Source organism: Chiloscyllium plagiosum, chromosome 4 (assembly GCF_004010195.1).
Source record: "Chiloscyllium plagiosum isolate BGI_BamShark_2017 chromosome 4, ASM401019v2, whole genome shotgun sequence".
NCBI classification, from domain to species: Eukaryota; Metazoa; Chordata; class Chondrichthyes; order Orectolobiformes; family Hemiscylliidae; genus Chiloscyllium; species Chiloscyllium plagiosum.
In genome coordinates, this window is record NC_057713.1 from 112,502,125 (window position 1) to 112,521,794 (window position 19,670).

At 39.2% G+C, this 19,670-nt stretch overlaps 1 protein-coding gene across 1 annotated transcript in view; it reads right to left on the bottom strand.

Annotated features, from left to right (window-relative positions):
- colec10 (collectin sub-family member 10 (C-type lectin)) overlaps nt 1-16,884 on the bottom strand; it is a 41,115-nt gene extending 24,231 nt beyond the window's left edge. The window contains exons 1-2 of the mRNA XM_043688983.1: nt 16,560-16,884; nt 14,448-14,599 (exon numbers count right to left, since the gene is read on the bottom strand). Of these exons, the coding sequence (XP_043544918.1) occupies nt 14,448-14,599; nt 16,560-16,597 (190 nt within the window). The 5' untranslated portion in view covers nt 16,598-16,884. The remainder of the gene's footprint in view (nt 1-14,447; nt 14,600-16,559) is intronic.
- Between the last annotated feature and the right edge of the window lie 2,786 nt (nt 16,885-19,670).

Below are 19,670 nucleotides of genomic sequence, written 5' to 3' on the forward strand. Positions count from 1 at the left end.
TCCAACATTCAATATGATCACGGCTGATCTTTGGCTTTAATTCTACTTTCCCACTTGTTGTCATATCCCTCGATTCCATGAGGGGCCACATATATGTCAGTTTTAAACATCTTCAACCATGGACCATACATGTGAGAGAATTCCAAAGGGTCACAATCTTCAATTGAGAAATTTCTCCTCAACTCAGTTTTAAATGATAACCCATTATCATGAGATAATGCCACTATGTTCTCAATTTTCTCAAACAGTAGAAGCAGTTTCTCAGTGTCTACCCTGTCACAATCAGGTATGTTTCAGTGAGATTAGCTTTTATTCTTCTAAACTCATGAATTTAGACTCAGTTTACTCCCTCACAAGGATAACTCTCACAGTCCATGAGCCAATCTGGGGACTCTTCTCTGTAACATCTCCAAAGCAACTATCTCCTTTGTTAAATGTGGAGACCAAATCTGTGCAGAGTACTCCAGGTATGGTCTCACCAAATGCAGACTTCCTTATGTTTGCACTCCAGTTGCTTAAAGGCCAACACAACATTTACTTCCCTAATTGCTTGGAGCATTTGCACTCTAACTTCCTGTGTTCATTGTTTGAGTATATATAAATGTCTCCAAACATCAACATGTAGAAATTTCACCCTTTTTTAAACAGAATCTGCACATTAGTCTCTATTCTGAAGAAGCGTCACTGGACCTGAAATGTTAACTCTGCTTTCACTCCAGAGATGCTACCAGACCTGCTATGTTTCCCCAACAATTTCTATTTTTGTTTCTGATTCCAAGCATCTGCGGTCCTTTGGTGTTTTTTACTGGACTGTTAAACCTTTTTTGCACTCCCTCCATAGTCAGATCATCCTTCCTTATTTAAGGAGATCAAAACTGTACACAATACTTCAAGTGTGGTGTCACTAAAGCCCTGGGTACAATTGCTCTGTATTTGTGTACTCAAACCCACTTGCTATGAAAGCCAACATACCATTTGCCTTATTAACTGCCTGCTATACCTGCATGCCCAGGATACCCAGGTCTCGTTACACTTCACCCCTTTCCTAATCTATCATTGTTCAGAAAACAACCTGTCTTATTGTTTTTGCAATCAAAGTGGGTAAACTCACATTTATCCAAATTATACTTCATCTGCCATGTATTTTCCTCATCATTCAGCTTGTCCAAATCACACTGAATCATCTCTGCATCCTCTCAACAACTCAACCTGAAACTTATGTTTGTGTTCGCTGCAAACTTGGAAAAACATTTAGTTCCCTCATATGAATCATTCTTATATCCTTATTGTGATGGCTGGTGCCTTAACAATGATTCCTGTGGTACCCAATTTGTCGCATCTACTACTTGAAAAAAATACATTCCAAAGTAACAAAGCACCCTTCTTGGAAAAGCAGTAAATTCCCTTGGTGAGGCAAAAAAATAACATTGTCACAAAGTTTAATTAAATGTCTTTATGTAACTGTTTAAATAGAGACAGGGGAATTCCTGCAAATCAAACATTTCCTTGTTCAGAAGATGATAATTCAAAGACCAGATTATTTTGGAAAAGCTGTAAACCTCATTTAAATACATAGTTATTCACTTTGACTCCACCACAGACCACTTAGTCTATGGACTGCATTGAAGGGTTTTTTTATTGTGATGTTATTGCTGTTTCTAAGCTGACACCAGTCCTGTTAAGCTGTCAAACTGTAGCCGAGTTGGCATAATTTGTCCCATGAGGGACTGTTCTGATGTCAGCAATGATTAGCAGTGAACTGCAAAGTTCTACTCAAATTTCCTGATGAAATCCTGCTCTGAGGGTACGTAAGATTGCATTAGTAATGGATCTGCACAGTTTAGGAACTAAATAGATTTTCTTCAGTATTACTCCATTTTAAGTAAACAAAGCCCAATATACCAAGATGGCAGTTGATTAGCAGGGCCTCTGTAGGCTTTAGACTTCTGTAACTGGGGCTCGTATAGTCGCCACCTTTCTTTCCTTTCTACTTCTTCTTTTCAGTTTTGCTCTTTTTCTTTTCTTTTTGTTTATCTTTTTGTTAAAGTCTTTTGTGGCAGGGTAATCCAGCAGCATATAAACAAAAAGGCTTCTCAATATCCTTTAAGCTCTGTACCAAACCAGTCTAATCAGAACCAGGAGCTATTTACGACCCCTCTGAAAAAAGCCAAGGACACAGTACCTAAGAGAAAAGGAACAGCTTTTCGAAAAAAGGGAACGGCATTGTGACAATATCAAGTCTTCCCTAAAATCATAACTGACCACAAAAACAGGAAGGTGGCATCAGCATTTCCGACATCCCTCGTAAGAGAAATTAGGCAATAGAAAAATTTCCTTTACGTTATGCTTTTCATGATTTGTAGACATCCCAAACTAACTTATAACAAAAGAAGTACTCTTTTAAAGTGTAGTCACTGTTTTCATTTGAAAATTGCAGCAGCCAATTTGCAAATGGGAAGTTCCAAAATGAGATAATGAACAGGCATCTATTTTAGTATTATAAGCAGGGAAGCAGTCATGTCATGATATTTTTACTTCACTAGTAATCAAGAGACCCAGCCTCATGCTCTGGGGATAGGGGTTTAAATGCTGCAGTGGCATTAGGAATTAAACAGCTAGCCTAATTATGACAATATAGCCACTATCAATTGTTACAAAAAACAATCTTGTTCACTAATGTTCTTTCGGGAAGGAAATGTCTGGTCTATATGTGATTCCACACCAACAGAAATGACCTTGGGAAGCTTGTCAATCAAGCAACAATTAAGGATACCTACATCCCAGGAATGATTTTTTAAAAAAAATTCAATGTTTAAATGGGACTCAGAAATATGGAGCCAAATGTTTTATTTGTTCATGGAATATTAGTATTGTTGGTGCAGCCAGAATTTGCTGCCCATATCAATGATCTTGGAGAAGTTAATGATCAGCTACCTTCTTGAACTGGTACAGTTGTTGATGTGAAGGGACACACACAGTACTGTTAGGGAACAAGTTTCAAAATTTTAATCCAGTAACAGCGAGGGAATGGCAATTTGATTCAAAGTCAGGATCGTGCGTAGCTTGGACAGAAACTTACAGGTGGTGATACTCCCTTGCATCTGCTGTTCTTGTCCTGCTAGGTGATAGAGGTAATGGGTTTGGAAGTTGGAGACTTGGCAAGTTGCTGCAATGCATCTTGTAGATGGTATACGTGCATTAGTGGTGTACGGAGTGGATGTTACAGCAGTGATTGGGATGCCACTGAAGTGAATTGTTTTGTTCTGGAAGGAGTTAAGTTTCCTGAAAGTTGTTGTAGCTGCACTGATCCAAGCAGGTTGACAGTATTCAAACACAATCCTAACTTGTACCTTGTTAATGGTACGCTGGAGTTTTGAACGTAACTATTTAAATATATTTAAATCTGAATTGATTGTTTCTTGAAAAAAATCAGATGGAAATTCAATCTGGACATTTTGGTCCACCAGAAAACATAGTAAATGACAAGCTTTAAAAGGTAATTTGAAGTAAAAATATGATGGGGGAGGATTTTCTGAATGGTGCTGTTTCTGAGATGCATTAATTATCTGGAGACAAGAATTCCAGCCTTCACCCGACCTCTTAATTAAGTCTCAGAGGCCTCAGTATCAGAGACAGACAGAATTAGGATTACAAGCAATTCCTAGATTTTAATTCCTGGAGTCCAGGACCAGGTAAATATAGGGAATCGCATGACAGGGAATGGAGATGAGACCTGTTTGGAGAGGGGGAAGAGGGATTGTGGAATTGCCAGGTTGGGATGGAGTACTTATTGGGGGAATATTTTGTGGTCCATCCAGGTCGAATAGGGAGTCACCAATCCATAGGAGGAATCATTGATAATGACAAACATTTGGTGGTGAAACGTGTTTAACTACAGGGCAATATAAACTGGCTGGTGAGATGGGCTGAACAGTGGCATATGGAACTTAACCCTGAAAAGTAATAAGGGTGCCGTTTGGGGGGACTAATAAGGAAAGGGATACTCATAGACTGGTATGATCCTAGAAAGTACAGAGAATCAGAGGGACTTTGATCTCTATGTCCATAGATCCTTGAAGGCAGCAGGATAAGTGGATAAGATGATAAAGAAGTCGGATGGGATATTTGTCTATCTTAGACAGGCATCAAATCCAATGCAAGGAGGAATCATGAAGCTGTATATAATATTAGTTAGTCTTCAGCTGGAGTACTGCATGTGGCTCTGGTCGCTACAATGTAGGGAGAATGTGATTTCAGTCGAGACGGTACAGAAGGGATTCCCAGGATGTTGCCTGGGCTGGAGCGATTCAACTCTGAAAAGAGACTGGATAGGCTGGGGTTACTTTCCATACAGCAGAAGGTGAAGATGGGACCTGATCGAGGTGTATAAAGTTATGAGTGGCATTGACAGGGTAGATAGAGTGTAATGACTCACTGGGTTACCACATTAGAAATCAAACCCTACTAGTTACAGGGTTATCGCAAAAGTTAAAGAATTTAAAACATCCACAAGGTTCCCCCATTTGCCTCATTCTCAGACCCAGATTGATAGAAAACATGGTCTGACTTTCTCTATTGAACAAGAACCATCTCTGTCACAAGCAATTAGACTCTCGCTAAAGGTAAAAAGTTATAAACTGTCGACATATAATACTAATAATTACAATTATATCCCCCTTGTAAACTCCACAAGTAATCAGACTCTAGCTAAAGGTAAATAGTTATAAACTGTCGACATATAATACTAATAATTAAAACTGTATCGTCTAGTAAATTCCACAAGTAATTAGACTCTAGCTAAAGGTAAATAGTTATAAACTGTTGACATATAATACGAATAATTAAAACTGTATGCCCCTTGTAAACTCCACAAGTAATTAGACTCTAGCTAAAGGTAATAAAGTTATAAACTTGACATAAAATACTTATAATTAAAACTGTATCCCCTTGTAAACTCCAGTTGACACACACAGTGACAGACAAACAAATTGGGTAAAATAGGTTCTGGACAGAGAGAGAAAATTGGAAAGGCAGTTCAGTAGTTTCTGTTCTCAGGTTCTACTGTTGAGGTGATTCGGATAACACTTCTGCTGGCCAGCACATTTGCTTCAGTTATTTTCTCTGGATGACTCCACTGATTGGTAAAAGATACAAGGGGGCTAACCTACTTGTAAAAAAACTTTGCCTTTTCAGTTAAAAGTCACGGCTTATACCAACTGCTGCAAGAAAGACACAACCAGTTTTCATCAGTCTTACAGTAAGTTTTGACTGCAGAGAACATTCCTGAACTGAACACTTCTCTCTCTCTCTGTAAATTGTTCCCACTCCAAACTCTTCGGTTACCTGAGATCCAATCACACAGTTGCTGGCGGATAGAAAGGTCTCTGATAACTGGTCACTAGTCCATAGACCAATCAACATCTTATTGCTAGCAAAAGCTGCATCAGTATAAGCTTATGGCTCTAAATAGTCTGCAATTCTTCAATTATTGTTTGTCAGGTTATTTGGCAGCAGTTTTGAAAGCATTCTTTCAAACATTGGTTTCAAATTAGCTGTTTCCCATTTCAATACCATAGTAGTTTTTTTAAAGAATAAAAAGCCACATTCCCTACAGGGATAATTGGAAGCACACTAGTTTTCTGAGCGCCGCTCCTTCATCATGTCGTTGTGAAGGAGCGGTGCTCCGAAAGCTAGTGTGCTTCCAATTAAACCTTTTGAACTATAACCTGGTGTTGTGTGATTTTTGACTTTGTACACCCCAGTCCAACACTGGCATCTCCAAATCATCCCTACAGGGAGAGGCTTTTGTACTTTGAGACCCTTGGCTATTGACTTGTCTACTGTTTTAAGCTAAGGAGCAATATATTCAGAGGAGCTTTGAGGAAAAACGTTTTCACCCAGAGAGCTGTGAATAAACTGGAACTTACTGCCTAAAGGCTGTAGAGACTGGAATCCACAAGATTTTCAAGTTAATGACTTGGATGAAGAACATAATATATTAGAGCCAACATTTTAGAAGATGCAAAAAAAAGGTGGAAGGGCAAGTGGTGAGGATGACACAAAGATTCTGCAGATGGATTCAGGCAGGTTAAGTGTGTGGGCAAAGCCTTGGTAGATGGAATATAATATGGAGTATGTGCTTTGGCAAGAAGAATAGAGGAGCTGAATATTATTTAAATGGCAAAAGTGTGCAAAAAGTTATGGAACAGAGTAATTTGAGTGTCCTTGTCCAGGAATGACAAAAAGCCAGTTCAGTGAGTGATATGGAAGACAAATAATTGGTGGTCTCTATTTCAAATGGAATGGAGATTTTGCTAAATCTATATAAGGCACTAGTCAGACCACATCTGGAATACACTAGTCAGACCATATCTGGAATACACTAGTCAGACCACATCTGGAATACACTAGTCAGACCATATCTGGAATACTGTGAATAGTTTTGGGCTCCTACCTTTAGGAAGGCAAATGGTATGTATGACTTCACAGTAAGAATATTTAAGCAGGGTCGTCATGCTGCAACTGTAAGTAGTATTGTATGCAGTTTTGGTCTCCTTATCTGAGGAAAGATGTTCTGTCTATGGAGGGAATGCAATGAAGATTTAACAGACTGAGTCCTACAATGGCAGGAGTGATGTATGAAAAGAGACTGGATCAGTCATGTTCATATTCACTGGAGATTAAAAGAATCAGAGAAGGGGGAATCTCATAAAAACTTATGCAATTAACAGGAGTAAACAAGGCAAATGCACAAGGGATGTTCAGAAGGGTACAGAAAGAAAGTGAGAACAGAAAGTTGCATAATCAGTCATGATCATATTGAATAGTGGAACTGACTTGAACAGCAGATGGCCTATTCCTGCTCCTATTTTCTGTGTGTCTATAACTTCTACAAGAGTTTAGCTATCCATTATTGTTAAAACTTATTAATTTTAAGCATTTTAACCCTCATTTCTTACTGAAGGTTTAAATTCTTGTTAAGTTATTACTTGCCTAGGGATGAGCTTTTCCATATTTCAGTGTGCACATCCCGGAAATAATGGCGACAATTTTGGGCACCATAGCAATATTTTCTCTCAAAATCTGTAGAATTTTCTCTGAGTCTGTAGAATTCTTTATTGAGTTTGGATCATTATGTAGTATCAATGCTAACGAAGATAGATTTTTAGTTAGTCAGGGAATCAAGGGTTATGGGGAAACGGCAGGAAAGCAGAGCTGGGGATTATCAGATCTGCCATGATCTCATTGAATGGTGGAACAGACTCAATGGGCTGATGGACTACCTCTCCTAGTCTTATAGTCTTATGTATTTTGATGAGCACTTGAAATATCATTGCACAACAGGCTATGTGCTGGAAAATGATGATTAGAACAGATAGATGCTTGATGGCCAGTGAGGAATAGAAACATAGAAAATAGGTGCAGGAATCGGCCATTTGGCCCTTCAAGCCTACATTCAATATGATCATGGCTGACCATGCAATTTCAGTATCCCATTCCCGCTTTCTTTCCACGCCCCTTGATCTCTTTAGCCGCAAGGGCCACGTGCAGCTCTCTCTTAAATATATCTAATGAACTGGCCCTAACAGCTTATTGTGGGATAGATTTCCAAGGTTCACAACTTCCTTGATGAAGAAATTCTTCCTCATCTGTCGTAAATGGCTTACCCTTATTCTTAGACTGTGACCCTTAGTTCTGGACTTGCCCAACATCAGGAAATTCTTCCCACATCCAGTCAGTCTAGTCCCATCAGGATTTTTTATGTTTCTATGAAATTCCCCCCTCATTCTTCTAAATTCCAGTCTTTCCTCATATGTCAGTCCAACTATCCCAGGAATCAATCTGGCGAACCTTCGCTGGACTCCCTCAATAGCAAAAATGTCCTTCCTGTAACTGTACACAAAACTCAAGGTGTGGCCTCACCACGGCCCTGTACATAACTGCAGCAAGTCATCATTATCCAATACTCAAATCCTCTCGCTATGAAGGCCAGCATGCCCTTAGCTTTCCTCACCGCCTGCTGCTTCTGCATGCCAACCTTTAACAACTGTTCCACCATGACACCCAGGTCTCTTTGCCCATCACCTTTTCCTAAACTGCCACCATTCAGATAATAATCTGCCTTCCTGTTTTTGTGACCGAAATGGATAACCTCACATTTATTCACACCACGTTGCATTTGCCAAGTATTTGCCCACGCAGTCATTTTGTCCAAGTCACCCTGCAGCCTCTTAGCATCTTCCTCACAGCACACACTGCCACCCAGCTTCATGTCATCTGCAAATTTGGAGATATTGCATTCAATTCCTTCATCCACATCAATAGTGTATATTGTGAACAACTGGGGTCCCAGCAATGAACCTTGCAGTACCCCTCTGGGCACTGCCTGCCACTCTGGAAAGGACCTGTTTATTCCAACCCTCTGCTTCCTGTCTGCCAACCAGTTCTCTATCCATGTCAATACATTACCCCCGATAACATGAGTTTTAATTTTCCTTACTAATCTCTTGTATGGAACCTTGTCAAAAGGCTTTTTAAAGGCCAGATTATCTACTGATTCACCCCTGATAACTCCATTGGTCATATCCTCAAAAAACTCCAGAAGAATGGGCCGAAGGGCCTCTTTCCATGCTGTAAAGCTACCTTCTCGCCCAAGGTTTGAACAGGGTGACAAACTGGGCTCCTCCTGCCCTGGAACTTGCTCTTCCAGCCTGAAATATTGAAGCCAGACAGGACGCTGCCTGTGAGTGGCCAGTAACAACAGGATATGAGAGTAGTAGGAAGGCTGCTTTGAGAATTTTACAGACCCATGCTTGCAAAGCCCTTGAGGGGAACCTTAAGATTCCACCCATGATCTGAGAAAAGGAAGAAAGAGGTCATATGGGGTGAAGTATTCTTGAAAGAACAGCTATGCAAACATCTCTGAGCAATTTTACTGGTGCATGAAGATTTGGAACAAAAATATTTGGAATTATTTCAGTTTGACCAAGAGGATTATGTCTGTTCTGGTCAACGACTTTTTAAATGTCAAAACTAATTCTCTGTGTATTATTTGTTAGAAGTCTTCCTGTAAACCTTTGCAAGCTGCCTACATTTTTATGGCAAATGCATTCCCTTTTCTAGAGTAAATGACTTTTTCAGTTGAAATGCCAGAAGATGACTTTGTTTCTAAACAACAACTTGAAAATGAAACCAAGTTATTCACTAGAGCTATCTTGGTTGCCAAACTGGGGAGGTGTAATTTTTGTAAATCTCCTGAGTGATAAATATTGAGTTGACTATAAGTACAGCATAGGTCTGTGTGGGGGCAGAATGTCATTAGTGAATGAATGATAGGAATGTCATTAAAATGCTTTCAACATTATGACCCACAGGGTTAACAAGCAGAATTTAGTGATGAAGCAAGGGCAACAGTTATTGTCAGAGCTATTCTGAGAAAAATGCCTTCAAGAAATTATGCTCTTGGCAACTTGTTTTCCTACTAATTGAGGAATTGCCCATCTCAAGCTTTTACTAATAACTTTTATTTCTATAGTTCATTTGACTAAGCTCTATGTTGTAAAATAAAAATATTTTTCATCAAACTTTTCATGACACACCTTAGTGGCAGGTGCGACCTGAAATGAGACCAATATTACTGCATCACGAAAGCCAAAAGCCATAAATTATCATTTTACATCCTGATTAAAAAGTATAGACAGTGCAACATGGTTAGGAGAAAACCTTCCTGAAGAAGGGCTTATGCCCGAAACGTCGATTCTCCTGCTCCTCTGATGCTGCCTGGCCTGCTGTGTTTTTCCAGCATCACATTTTTCAACTTAGGAGAAAACCAAACCATATCATTTGAATACAGAAATTCGAAATACATGCACTATGCACATAACTGTTCCCTTAGATTACACAGGGAGAGGTTCTAAAATAGTAAGGAGGTGAACTCTGGGGACTGAATTGAATATCCTCTGAAATTTGATGCAAGGATCACAATGTGTGACTAATTTGCACCTTTTCCAATCAATGCAGGTAGTATGCAAACATCAAACTGCCTGATAGGTCTATTGATTGTGGCATTTCGGGGAAGCAATTGCTCAATGCTATTGGTGCTGAATTAGTAACTCAGAAACCAAGGCAATGCGTTTTTGGGAGGCAGGTTTGAATCTCATCACAGCAAATGCTGGAACTTGAAGTTGAAAGGAATCTAGAATTAAAAATCTGACTCTGACCATGGGAACCATGGTCAATTATAATAAAACCATCTGGTTCAATAATGTCGTTTAGGGAAGGAAAGCTGTCAAGTTTACCTGGAGTATCCTACATGTGACTCTATTCACAAAGCAATGTGTTTGGTTCTTCACTCCTTTCTTCAATGTCCTATCAAGTCAATTGTATCAAACAACTAAAATTTCTCAAAAAGGAACTGGACAGACCACCTAGTATTGACCTAGGCATTGAAAACAATGGCAAACTCAGACTGATGACATTACAAACATATGTGGTCTGGTACAGAACTCAGAGATCCATATCCAAAATAGTCATGCAACAAATTGGCAGATCCATATTTCTGGAATCATACTTTACAATGTCCCAGACACCACTGTCATTATTCGTGGATATGTCCTGTCCCACTGGTAAGCCAACTCCAACAGATGTGGCAGTTGGGAGTGAGTTGCCATGGGAGTACTCAAAATTGACATCTTATTGAATCAGGGCAAACATAGGCAAAGAAACATCCTGCAAATTAATGCCATCCTCCTGAATCAAAATGTTTACTGACCGAGCAGGTCAAGTCCTAAAGGAATTGTATTCTAGATGGTGAAGGAATGATAAAAGGGAAAAATATGCTTGATCTCATCATCAATTTGCCTGTTACAGATGCATTTGTCCATTGTAAGGAGGCGAACCTTATGACTGACCATTGATATAGTCCTTTTGGAGTGAAGTCCCACCTTCACTTTGTGTTGTGTGCCAGTATCACCATGCTAAATGGGATAGACTTCAAACAGATCTAGCAACTCAAGATAGGGTATTCATGAGGTGCTGTAGGTCATTAGGAGCAGCAAAACTGTATTCAAGTGCAATATCCCTCACTCTGCCATTGAATCTCTGGCTTAATGGCAATGAAGAGTGCAAGACGGCATGCCAAGAGCAGCATCATGCATACGTAAAAATAGGTCTCAACTTGATGAAGCTACAAAACAGGACTACATTTGTACAAAGCAGAAAACATTGCAAGTATGGTAAACAGAGGTTAGTGATTCCAAAACCAATAGATTAGATCTAAGCTCGGCAGTCCTGTCATATCAATTAAGAATGATGATGGGAAATTAAACAACTCACTGGAAGGGAAAGTTCCACAAATGTCCCCATCCTCAATGATGTGGCCACAAAGCACACCAGTACAATGTTTGCAATAAATTTCAGCCAAGTGCCAAGTGGCTGATGCATCTTGGGCTCCTCCAGATGTCTCCAGTAACATAAACATCGGTCTTCAGTTCATTTGATTCATTCCATATATCATGAAATAACAGAAGGCACTGGGACCTGATAGCAAAACATGCTATACCCCTAGCCAAACAGCACTTGCTCAACAGAAACATGCTCATTGATACCCAGTTATGGATCCACAAGGTCCACTCTGACCTCATTACAGCCTTGGTTTTTAAACATGGACAAAAGAGCTGAATTCCAGAGGTGAGGTGAGAATGGTTACCCTCGACTTCAAAGCCATACTTAACAGAGTGTGGCATCAGAGCCCTAGCAAAACTGGAGCCAGTAGGAATCAGGGTCCACTCTCCACTGTTTGGAGTCATACTTGGCACATTGGAAGCTGATTGTGGTTATTGGAGGTTAGTCATCTCACCTCCAGGATATCTGTGAAAGAGTTCCTCAAGATAGTGTCCTAGGTCCAACCATCTTCAGCTGCTGACATTCCTTCCATCATAAGTTCAGAATTGGGGATGTTCACACAATATTCAGTAGCATTCATGACTCCTCAGATATTGAAGTAATGCATGTCCAAATGCAGTAAGACCTGGACAATATCTAGGTTTGGACTGACAAGTGCCAAATAACATTTAGGTCATATAAGTTCCAATCAATGACCATCTCCAACAAGAGACAATCTAACCATCATCCAAGCACAGACAGGTGATGCTAGTTTAGTTTGAGAACATGGTCTGGTTGGACCAAAGGGTCTGTTTCCATGCTGTATGACTCTATGACACTATGATTATGACTATTCAGTGGAATTACTATTGCTGAATACCCTATTACCAACATCCTAGTGTTTATCATTGATCAGAAACTGAACTAGCAATAAAAACACAGTGGTTACAACAGCAGGTCAAAGACTAGGAATCCTGCAGCAAGTAACTCACCTCCTGACTCTCCAAGGCTTCCCCACCAGTTACAAAGCCTAAGTCAGGAGTGTGATGGAATATTCTAAATTCATCACTTTCAAATATATAGACAGCTCTCACTTAAAACCTTGTATGGAATCTGGCTCTTCTCCAGGCAGCGCATTCTAAATCCTAACAATTCTCTGAGTAAAAATGTTTCTCCTCATTGCAATTCTAGCTCCCTTGCTGACAATCTTGATATTGTGACCCCGAGTTACTGACTAATGAAACAGTACCTGTCAAAATTGTTCGCAATTTTGAACATGTCAGTGAGGTCACCTCTGTGTCTTCTCTACTCTAAGGAGAATAAGCCCAATTACTATAACCTTTTCTTGTCTAAAATCCCTCATCCCTGGTATAATTCAAATATTACTCCTTTGCACTCTTGTACGGCCTTAACATCCTTCATTTAATAAGGTGCCCAGAACTGAACACAATACTCCAAATGTCTGCCCAATGATTTGTAGAGGTGCAACATCATTTCCTTGCCTTTATACTCTCTGCCTGTATTTAGAAACCCAAGGATCCTATTAGCCTTCTTTGCAAATGCTTCAAATTGTCTGGCCACCTTCAGAGAATAATGCACATGGACCACGAGGTCCCTCTGCTTCTGTACTCCTGTCACAGTTGTATCATTGAGTCTTTCCATGCTTCGTCTACAGACACTCACACTTGAGTGTCTGTGTCAATAGTTGACTGAAGACTAATATGCAGTGTAGTAGATTATTGAGAAGACTAAATTAGGCTTTATTGCAAAAGAATTTGAATGCAAATGTAATGAAATGTTTCTTCTGTTGTTCAGGAGATTGGCCTAAAAATATTTAGGAAAAATATTTTGTCATGGAGGCAGGTACTGTTTCATTAGTTGGTATGTCAGTAATTCGGGGTTACAAGACTTGCCTCTGGTATGGCAGGACTATCCTCTGAACAGCAATAGGGCAAACTGGACCTGTATTTCCAGAGTTTTGAAAAATGAGAGTGTTCTCATTGATGCCTACAAAATACTTGAAAGGACAGTCAGGGTAGATGTAGTTCAGATGTTCCTCTGTTTGGAGAGTCTAGGACCAGGGGCACATTTTTAAAAAAAGAGGATGCCACTTAGATCAGAGGTGAAGAGTTCTTTACACAGAATGCTGTGAATCATTGGAATTCTTGACATCAGAAGGTTATAGAAGCTCAGTGTCTGAGCATGTTTAAAGTAGAAATTGATACCTTTTTGATTATCAATGGCTTAAAGAAATATTAGGATGAAAAGCATTGAAGTGTTCAATCAGCGATGATTATATTGAATAGTCTGGCTCGATTTACTGAATGGCCTAATCCTGGTCTATGTCAGTATAAATCGTACAACTCCATTTCCCAAGGGACAGAAAGGACACATAGATCTCTAAAGTCCTGACATCCAAAACACCTCCATCACAATCATCTCCCTTACATCCAAGACAAGCTGTAACCATTCTACAATTTTAGCAACTATTCTCATTTTTATTTTTAACATATCCAATTTTCCTTCATTATTCCAAAGTTGAATAAAAGGGTGAATAGTTAACCTGATTGCAGGCTTCTGGCTATGTCTTCATCCAGTTGCTGACAGAAGTTTGCAGAGTCAGTAAAATAGAATAGGATACCTCCTTTGTGGAAGTAGGCCATTTGGCACATCAAGTCCAAACTGACCCTCTGAAGAGCATCCCAGGCAGACACCACCCCCTCTATCCTACTCCTGTAACTCTGCATTTCCCATGGCTAACCCATCTAGCCTACACATCCCTGGACACTATAGACAATTTAACATGGCCAATCCACTTAACCTACACGTCTTTGGACTGAGGGAGGAAACCCATGCAGGCAGGGGGAGAATGTGCAAACTCCACACAAATCGCCCAAAGTCTGGAATCAAACCTGGGTCCCTGGTATTATTAGGCCGCAGTGCTAATCACTGAGCCATTGTAGTGTGAAGTCAAATTGAAATTTTGGTATCTTATTAGTTACAGAGAAATCAGTTCAATAAATGCATTACTATAATGATGTTTATCTGCAGTATATCCTCGTTACCTTTTGGACCTGGCAAGATGATATGAGTTGCGCAGACGTCTGAGGCAGGACGATGCGTTTCAGTGAAGGACAATGTCTGTACTTGGAGAACAATGAGCAAACATAAGAATCTTCTCACACACTCAATTTCCATTCTTCCTGACGTTTCTAACCTGCAAAAAGATTAAATGAAGCAGGACTCAGAATTGATAATTATGTTTGCTATTGTATTGATAGCACATTTTATATTGCTCTTGATGTTTGTTTCTCTTAAAATCAGTGGGATATTGGGAAAGCTATAAAAGGTTACTGCCAACTTGTTATTACCTTTTTACACTATCACTCAAAGTCAAAAGTCTATTCTTTTCCTATCTTAATGCAATGTTTCTAAAATGTGTTCACCTCACGTGAAACTGATTTGACATAACATCTGCAAATTAGTATCTCCAATAAGACATCTAAGATTAATTGAAAACGTATAGGAAATCACAGAAAGCATTCTCTGATTTTATACAGCTTAAAACATACTGACAGATAGATAAGTTCACCATTTATAACAAAACTCATTACATATTTATCATTATACACATCTATAATAAACCTCCTGTTATGTTACAAAACTGCTAAAAGTGGTCACACACCTCCCTGCCAATCAGCTTCACGACAAAACTAAACATATCACAATGCTGAGATTTATCAAGATGCCAGGGGTTTGAAAGTGATGTTATTGCATTCATTGTGCAGATAGAAACCAGGTCAAACATTTGCCCTGCACACCAAGGGCTCTTAAAATACTTCCATCCTTGGATTTCTAAAATATGTCGAATTTCAGTTAGTTTTGAATGATTTTTTAAAATCCATCGCTGTCAAAAGGAATTAGGCCTCTTGCATTTGTTGATGAGGGACCTAGTTTAAGACATACTTGTCGATTTGGATTTGGTCTAGTTGCTCCCTAGGTGAAAACAAAAAGTGAAAGGAAGGTATATTCCTCCCAGCTCTCCAACACACATGAGCACTAACCTTAATATATGAGTGGCCTCCTCTCCCAGTATTGATCCTGCTACTCCCAGGATGTAAAGGAGGATTGTTGCTGCTGAGGCAGGCAATGCAAAATGAATATTTTGAATGCAAGAGCTGCCTTTGGAGATGCAATCATCGATAACAGTTTGAATAAGTCATTTAACAGAGGCCTTAAGTCCAAATTTCTAGTGAGGCTTCGGCCTGTACAGTTTGGGGCTTGTACAGCACGCACAATGTTGGTACTGCACACAGAAATTTTATTCCATCATACTTTAGAAAGAAGGAATTGCAATTCCAAACAAATAAATAATTTTGACAGGCTGCAAGGTTCTCTTTACATTTTGCTTGTGGTATTTACCAATTTTGTTTTTATCATTTAAAGCTGTTAAATCATTTATATTGTCAGATGAGATCACAAGGTGAAATGTTGCTTTACCTAAGAATTTGATAGAATACGACATTGTAATTTTACTGGAAATTGTAATGGTTAAACATAAATTTACAAGAAACAGCACTTGCAAGATTCCATCAGCTACAGTAATTCATCATCATGCATTAATTTCATTTATTTGTTCTTCCATTATCTTCATTCAGCTGCTTACAAGATGTTGTTATGAATTAAATTCTCAGTTAGCGAGAATTTCCCCCTTTGAGGCCCAGTTGAATACGTAGCTGTTCATTTCTGTTGGCAGTTCTCTGCATAAATAATGCTTTACAATTTGCTGTTACTTTATTCAGTTCTATAAGATGAGATGGGAGGCAATTACAAATAATTGTATAGACATCCAAATATAGAGCGGAACTTTGTGAACACCTTTCAGAAAATAAATTAACCATTAGCTGAATATACACAATTTTGGATGTTATTTTAAAACACACAATTATGGTCTTGTGTCAGAAACAACTATTTTCATTTAACAGCACACCTGAAGAAGGATATCACTCTAGAAATTAAATGGAAACAGTAGCTAAAGACCTTGTATGCCACTTTTTATTTAATACACTCTTCCTTCGTGCAAATTAATGTCAATCTCTTGTTACGACAATAAACACAATCTAACATTTTCAAGTAAACAAGATTTGCATTTTCGGAAACAAATATAGACAGCTTACCTCTCGAAAGAAGAGACTAAAATGGAGGTTCTTATCATACGTTCAGCTGATACTCCATCCAGATCCCATCCTTCCAGAATGTTTATTCATTGTTGACACTTGTTTATTAGAGTTGCTTTTAATATTGCGTCAGCAACTTACATTGCCCACCCAGTGTGTTTACAGGATTTAATGATATATCAAAGTTTTCTTTAAATTCTCTAACTTGCAATCATAAAATAAATGAATGCCTTGTTTAGTATTTGCAGTTTGTTTCAAATTAGTTTCAAGAGTAAGCAAATTGAACAGTGTTCTTTATCTTGTTTAAGGAGTCAATCCTTTTGCCTATCTGAGTCTTTCTTCTCTTTCTGAGCCTCCCAATGTATTTTCCTCCCTATAGTAGTTTATGCTTTCAAATATAGGAGGTTGTTAAAAAGTGCATAAAAACAATGTGGGATGAGTGAAACCGACTGTTTCCCTGTTTCTTCTGGTAAGGGATCTGAAAGTCTCCACTTTAAACCACATCATAAGAGAATGGCAATGATTGGAAGAAAGTGAGAGGGGAGGCAGTGGGGTCAAACACTGTTTACTGAATAATCGGGTGGTGAGGGGGAACAGAGATTTCTTGCAAAGAGGTGCTCTTTTGTCTCCAATGCTGTATATCAGGGTATAATAGCTAAAATCTTTCCTTTTGAAGCAAAGCAAGAAATATTGCTGTTTTATCTGTCATGGCAATGATCCTAGAAGTATAAATAGATATCTTTCCTGCTAGTTTGAGTACATTCTATGAAATTGGAGGGTCACAGCACAGACACAGACCTGATTCTGTGGATATAAAGCTGTCAAACAGTGAGGACAATCTTTGGGGGGAAAGATGAACAATTAGCTGAATATACAAGATTCTAGATGTTATAATTTGAAAACTGAAAATGTCTCATTTTCAAAAACATGCCTTTCATGAAATTATGCTTCTGAGGAAGGATAACAACCTGAAAATTACAACATTTGAAGAGCCTCCATTTCAGTGTTTTTTAATGTGCAGGAGAAACATATTGGCACTCATGGTTAGATTAGATTAGATTACTTACAGTGTGGAAACAGGCCCTTCAGCCCAACAAGTCCACACCGCACCACCGAAGCGCAACCCACCCATACCCCTACATTTACCCCTTACCTAACACTACGGGCAATTTAGCATAGCCAATTCATCTGACCTGCACATCTTTGGACTGTGGGAGGAAACCGGAGCACCCGGAGGAAACCCACGCAGACACGGGGAGAACGTGCAAACTCCACACAGTCAGTCGCCTGAGGTGGGAATTGAACCCGGGTCTCTGGTGCTGTGAGGCAGCAGTGCTAACCACTGTGCCACCCACAATACTTGGTTAATACTTGGATTTTTATTTTATATTCATTGCTACAATGCTGTGGGTGAAGGGAGTATATGAGGTGATTTGGATGTTCATCATTTTTGCCATCCTGTATCTCAATTAAAGTTTTTTAAAAATCAAAATAAAATAGAAGAATGACAAATGAGAACTAGCTTGACAAGCCTGGAAAGAGAGAAGCAGTCAACCTGACGCCAAAAGTGAAGACCCCATTTCTCGAAGTCAAAGTCAATGCTGGGAATGAAGCAGAGCGATGTTTAAGTATGTAAACTATAAATTAATCCATTATATATACATATTAAAAATTGCTTATCAAAAGAATTACAATGCTAAACAAATGCAAATGCAATTAGAATCAGCATTTATAAATAAATTCCACTCTGGAATCAAAATAATTTAAAATGAAAGGCTTTAAAGGTGATTTATGGCCAAGGTGCCTTTTACCCTTGCTTCGGGAACTCATAATGCTAACATGTCCTGTATTAACTTCTGTTGGGAGCTTTGGGTTGAATTTTGTACTCTGTGTTAACGACCTTGGATTTACCATCCATCTGATACTGGGTCAAACTAAACCTATTAAAAAAAAAGTCTGTTTATTTAACAGTGGCCACACTGTTTCCATGATGATACAAATAATATGTTGACACAAGCTGATAGGGAACACATTTTAATTTAACAACTGCTAAAGTAAGAGACATAAGCTTAGAGAATGTTTTTAATAATACATTTACTTCTGTGGAACAGAGATTTACAAAATGGAAAGATCACGTCAGTCCGGAATGATCAAAACTTAAATGTCAGGGAAGCAGATGATCCCAGTGGGAGGTGCTTTAATGTCAAATTACATCTGCTTGCTTTCTTTGGCATGCAATGACTATGCCAATTCTTGTGAATTCAAAAGAGGTTCCTTCATTACTGGGTAAAAAGTTGATGGGGTGTGGTGTGTTTAGTGGTGAGGTGTTCCTGTTCCACAAAGAGCACATTGAAGCCACCTGCATTTATTGGGAAATCGAGAGGTCCTGTGTAAATATCCGATATTGGGGAGATGCTGGGTACTGCTCAGAAAGAGGATGCAGTTATTCCCATGATCTCCCCTATGAGGGAAAGTACAACAGTAAAGCTGAAACGGACAGATGGGTCTGTGGCAGCAAATAAGACTTTTGAATGGCGTGGTGCCTTCCTGGTGCCAGGTTCAGGGATGTCTCAGCATAGCTGCACATCATGCTGAAGGGGGAGGTGAATAGCCAGCAGTCATGGTCCATGTTGGGACCAACAACATGAGTGAAAAAAGAAATGAAGTCCTGCAAGAGGAGCTTAGAGAGTTAGGTATTAGATTAATGAGGAAGACCACTAAGGTTGTAATCTATGGATTACTTCTAGTACCACATGCGGCTGAGTATAAGAATAGGAAGATAGATTAGATAAATGTGAGCTGAAAGGAATGTTGTAGGAGGGAGGGATTTAGATTTTTAGATCAATGGGACAGATGCTGGGGTAGGTGCAACCTGTACCAGCTGAACCGGAATAAGTCCAATATCCTTGGTGGGAAATTGCAGAAAATACAGAGACATGTCAAGACAGAGGGTAGTGGTTGATGGGAAATGTTCATCCTGGAGTTCAGTTACTAGTGGTGTACCACAATGATCTGTTTTGGGGGCACTGCTGTTTGTCATTTTTATAATGGATGAGGGTGGATGGGTTAGTAAATTTGTGGATGGCACTAAAGTCAGCGGAGTTGTGGACA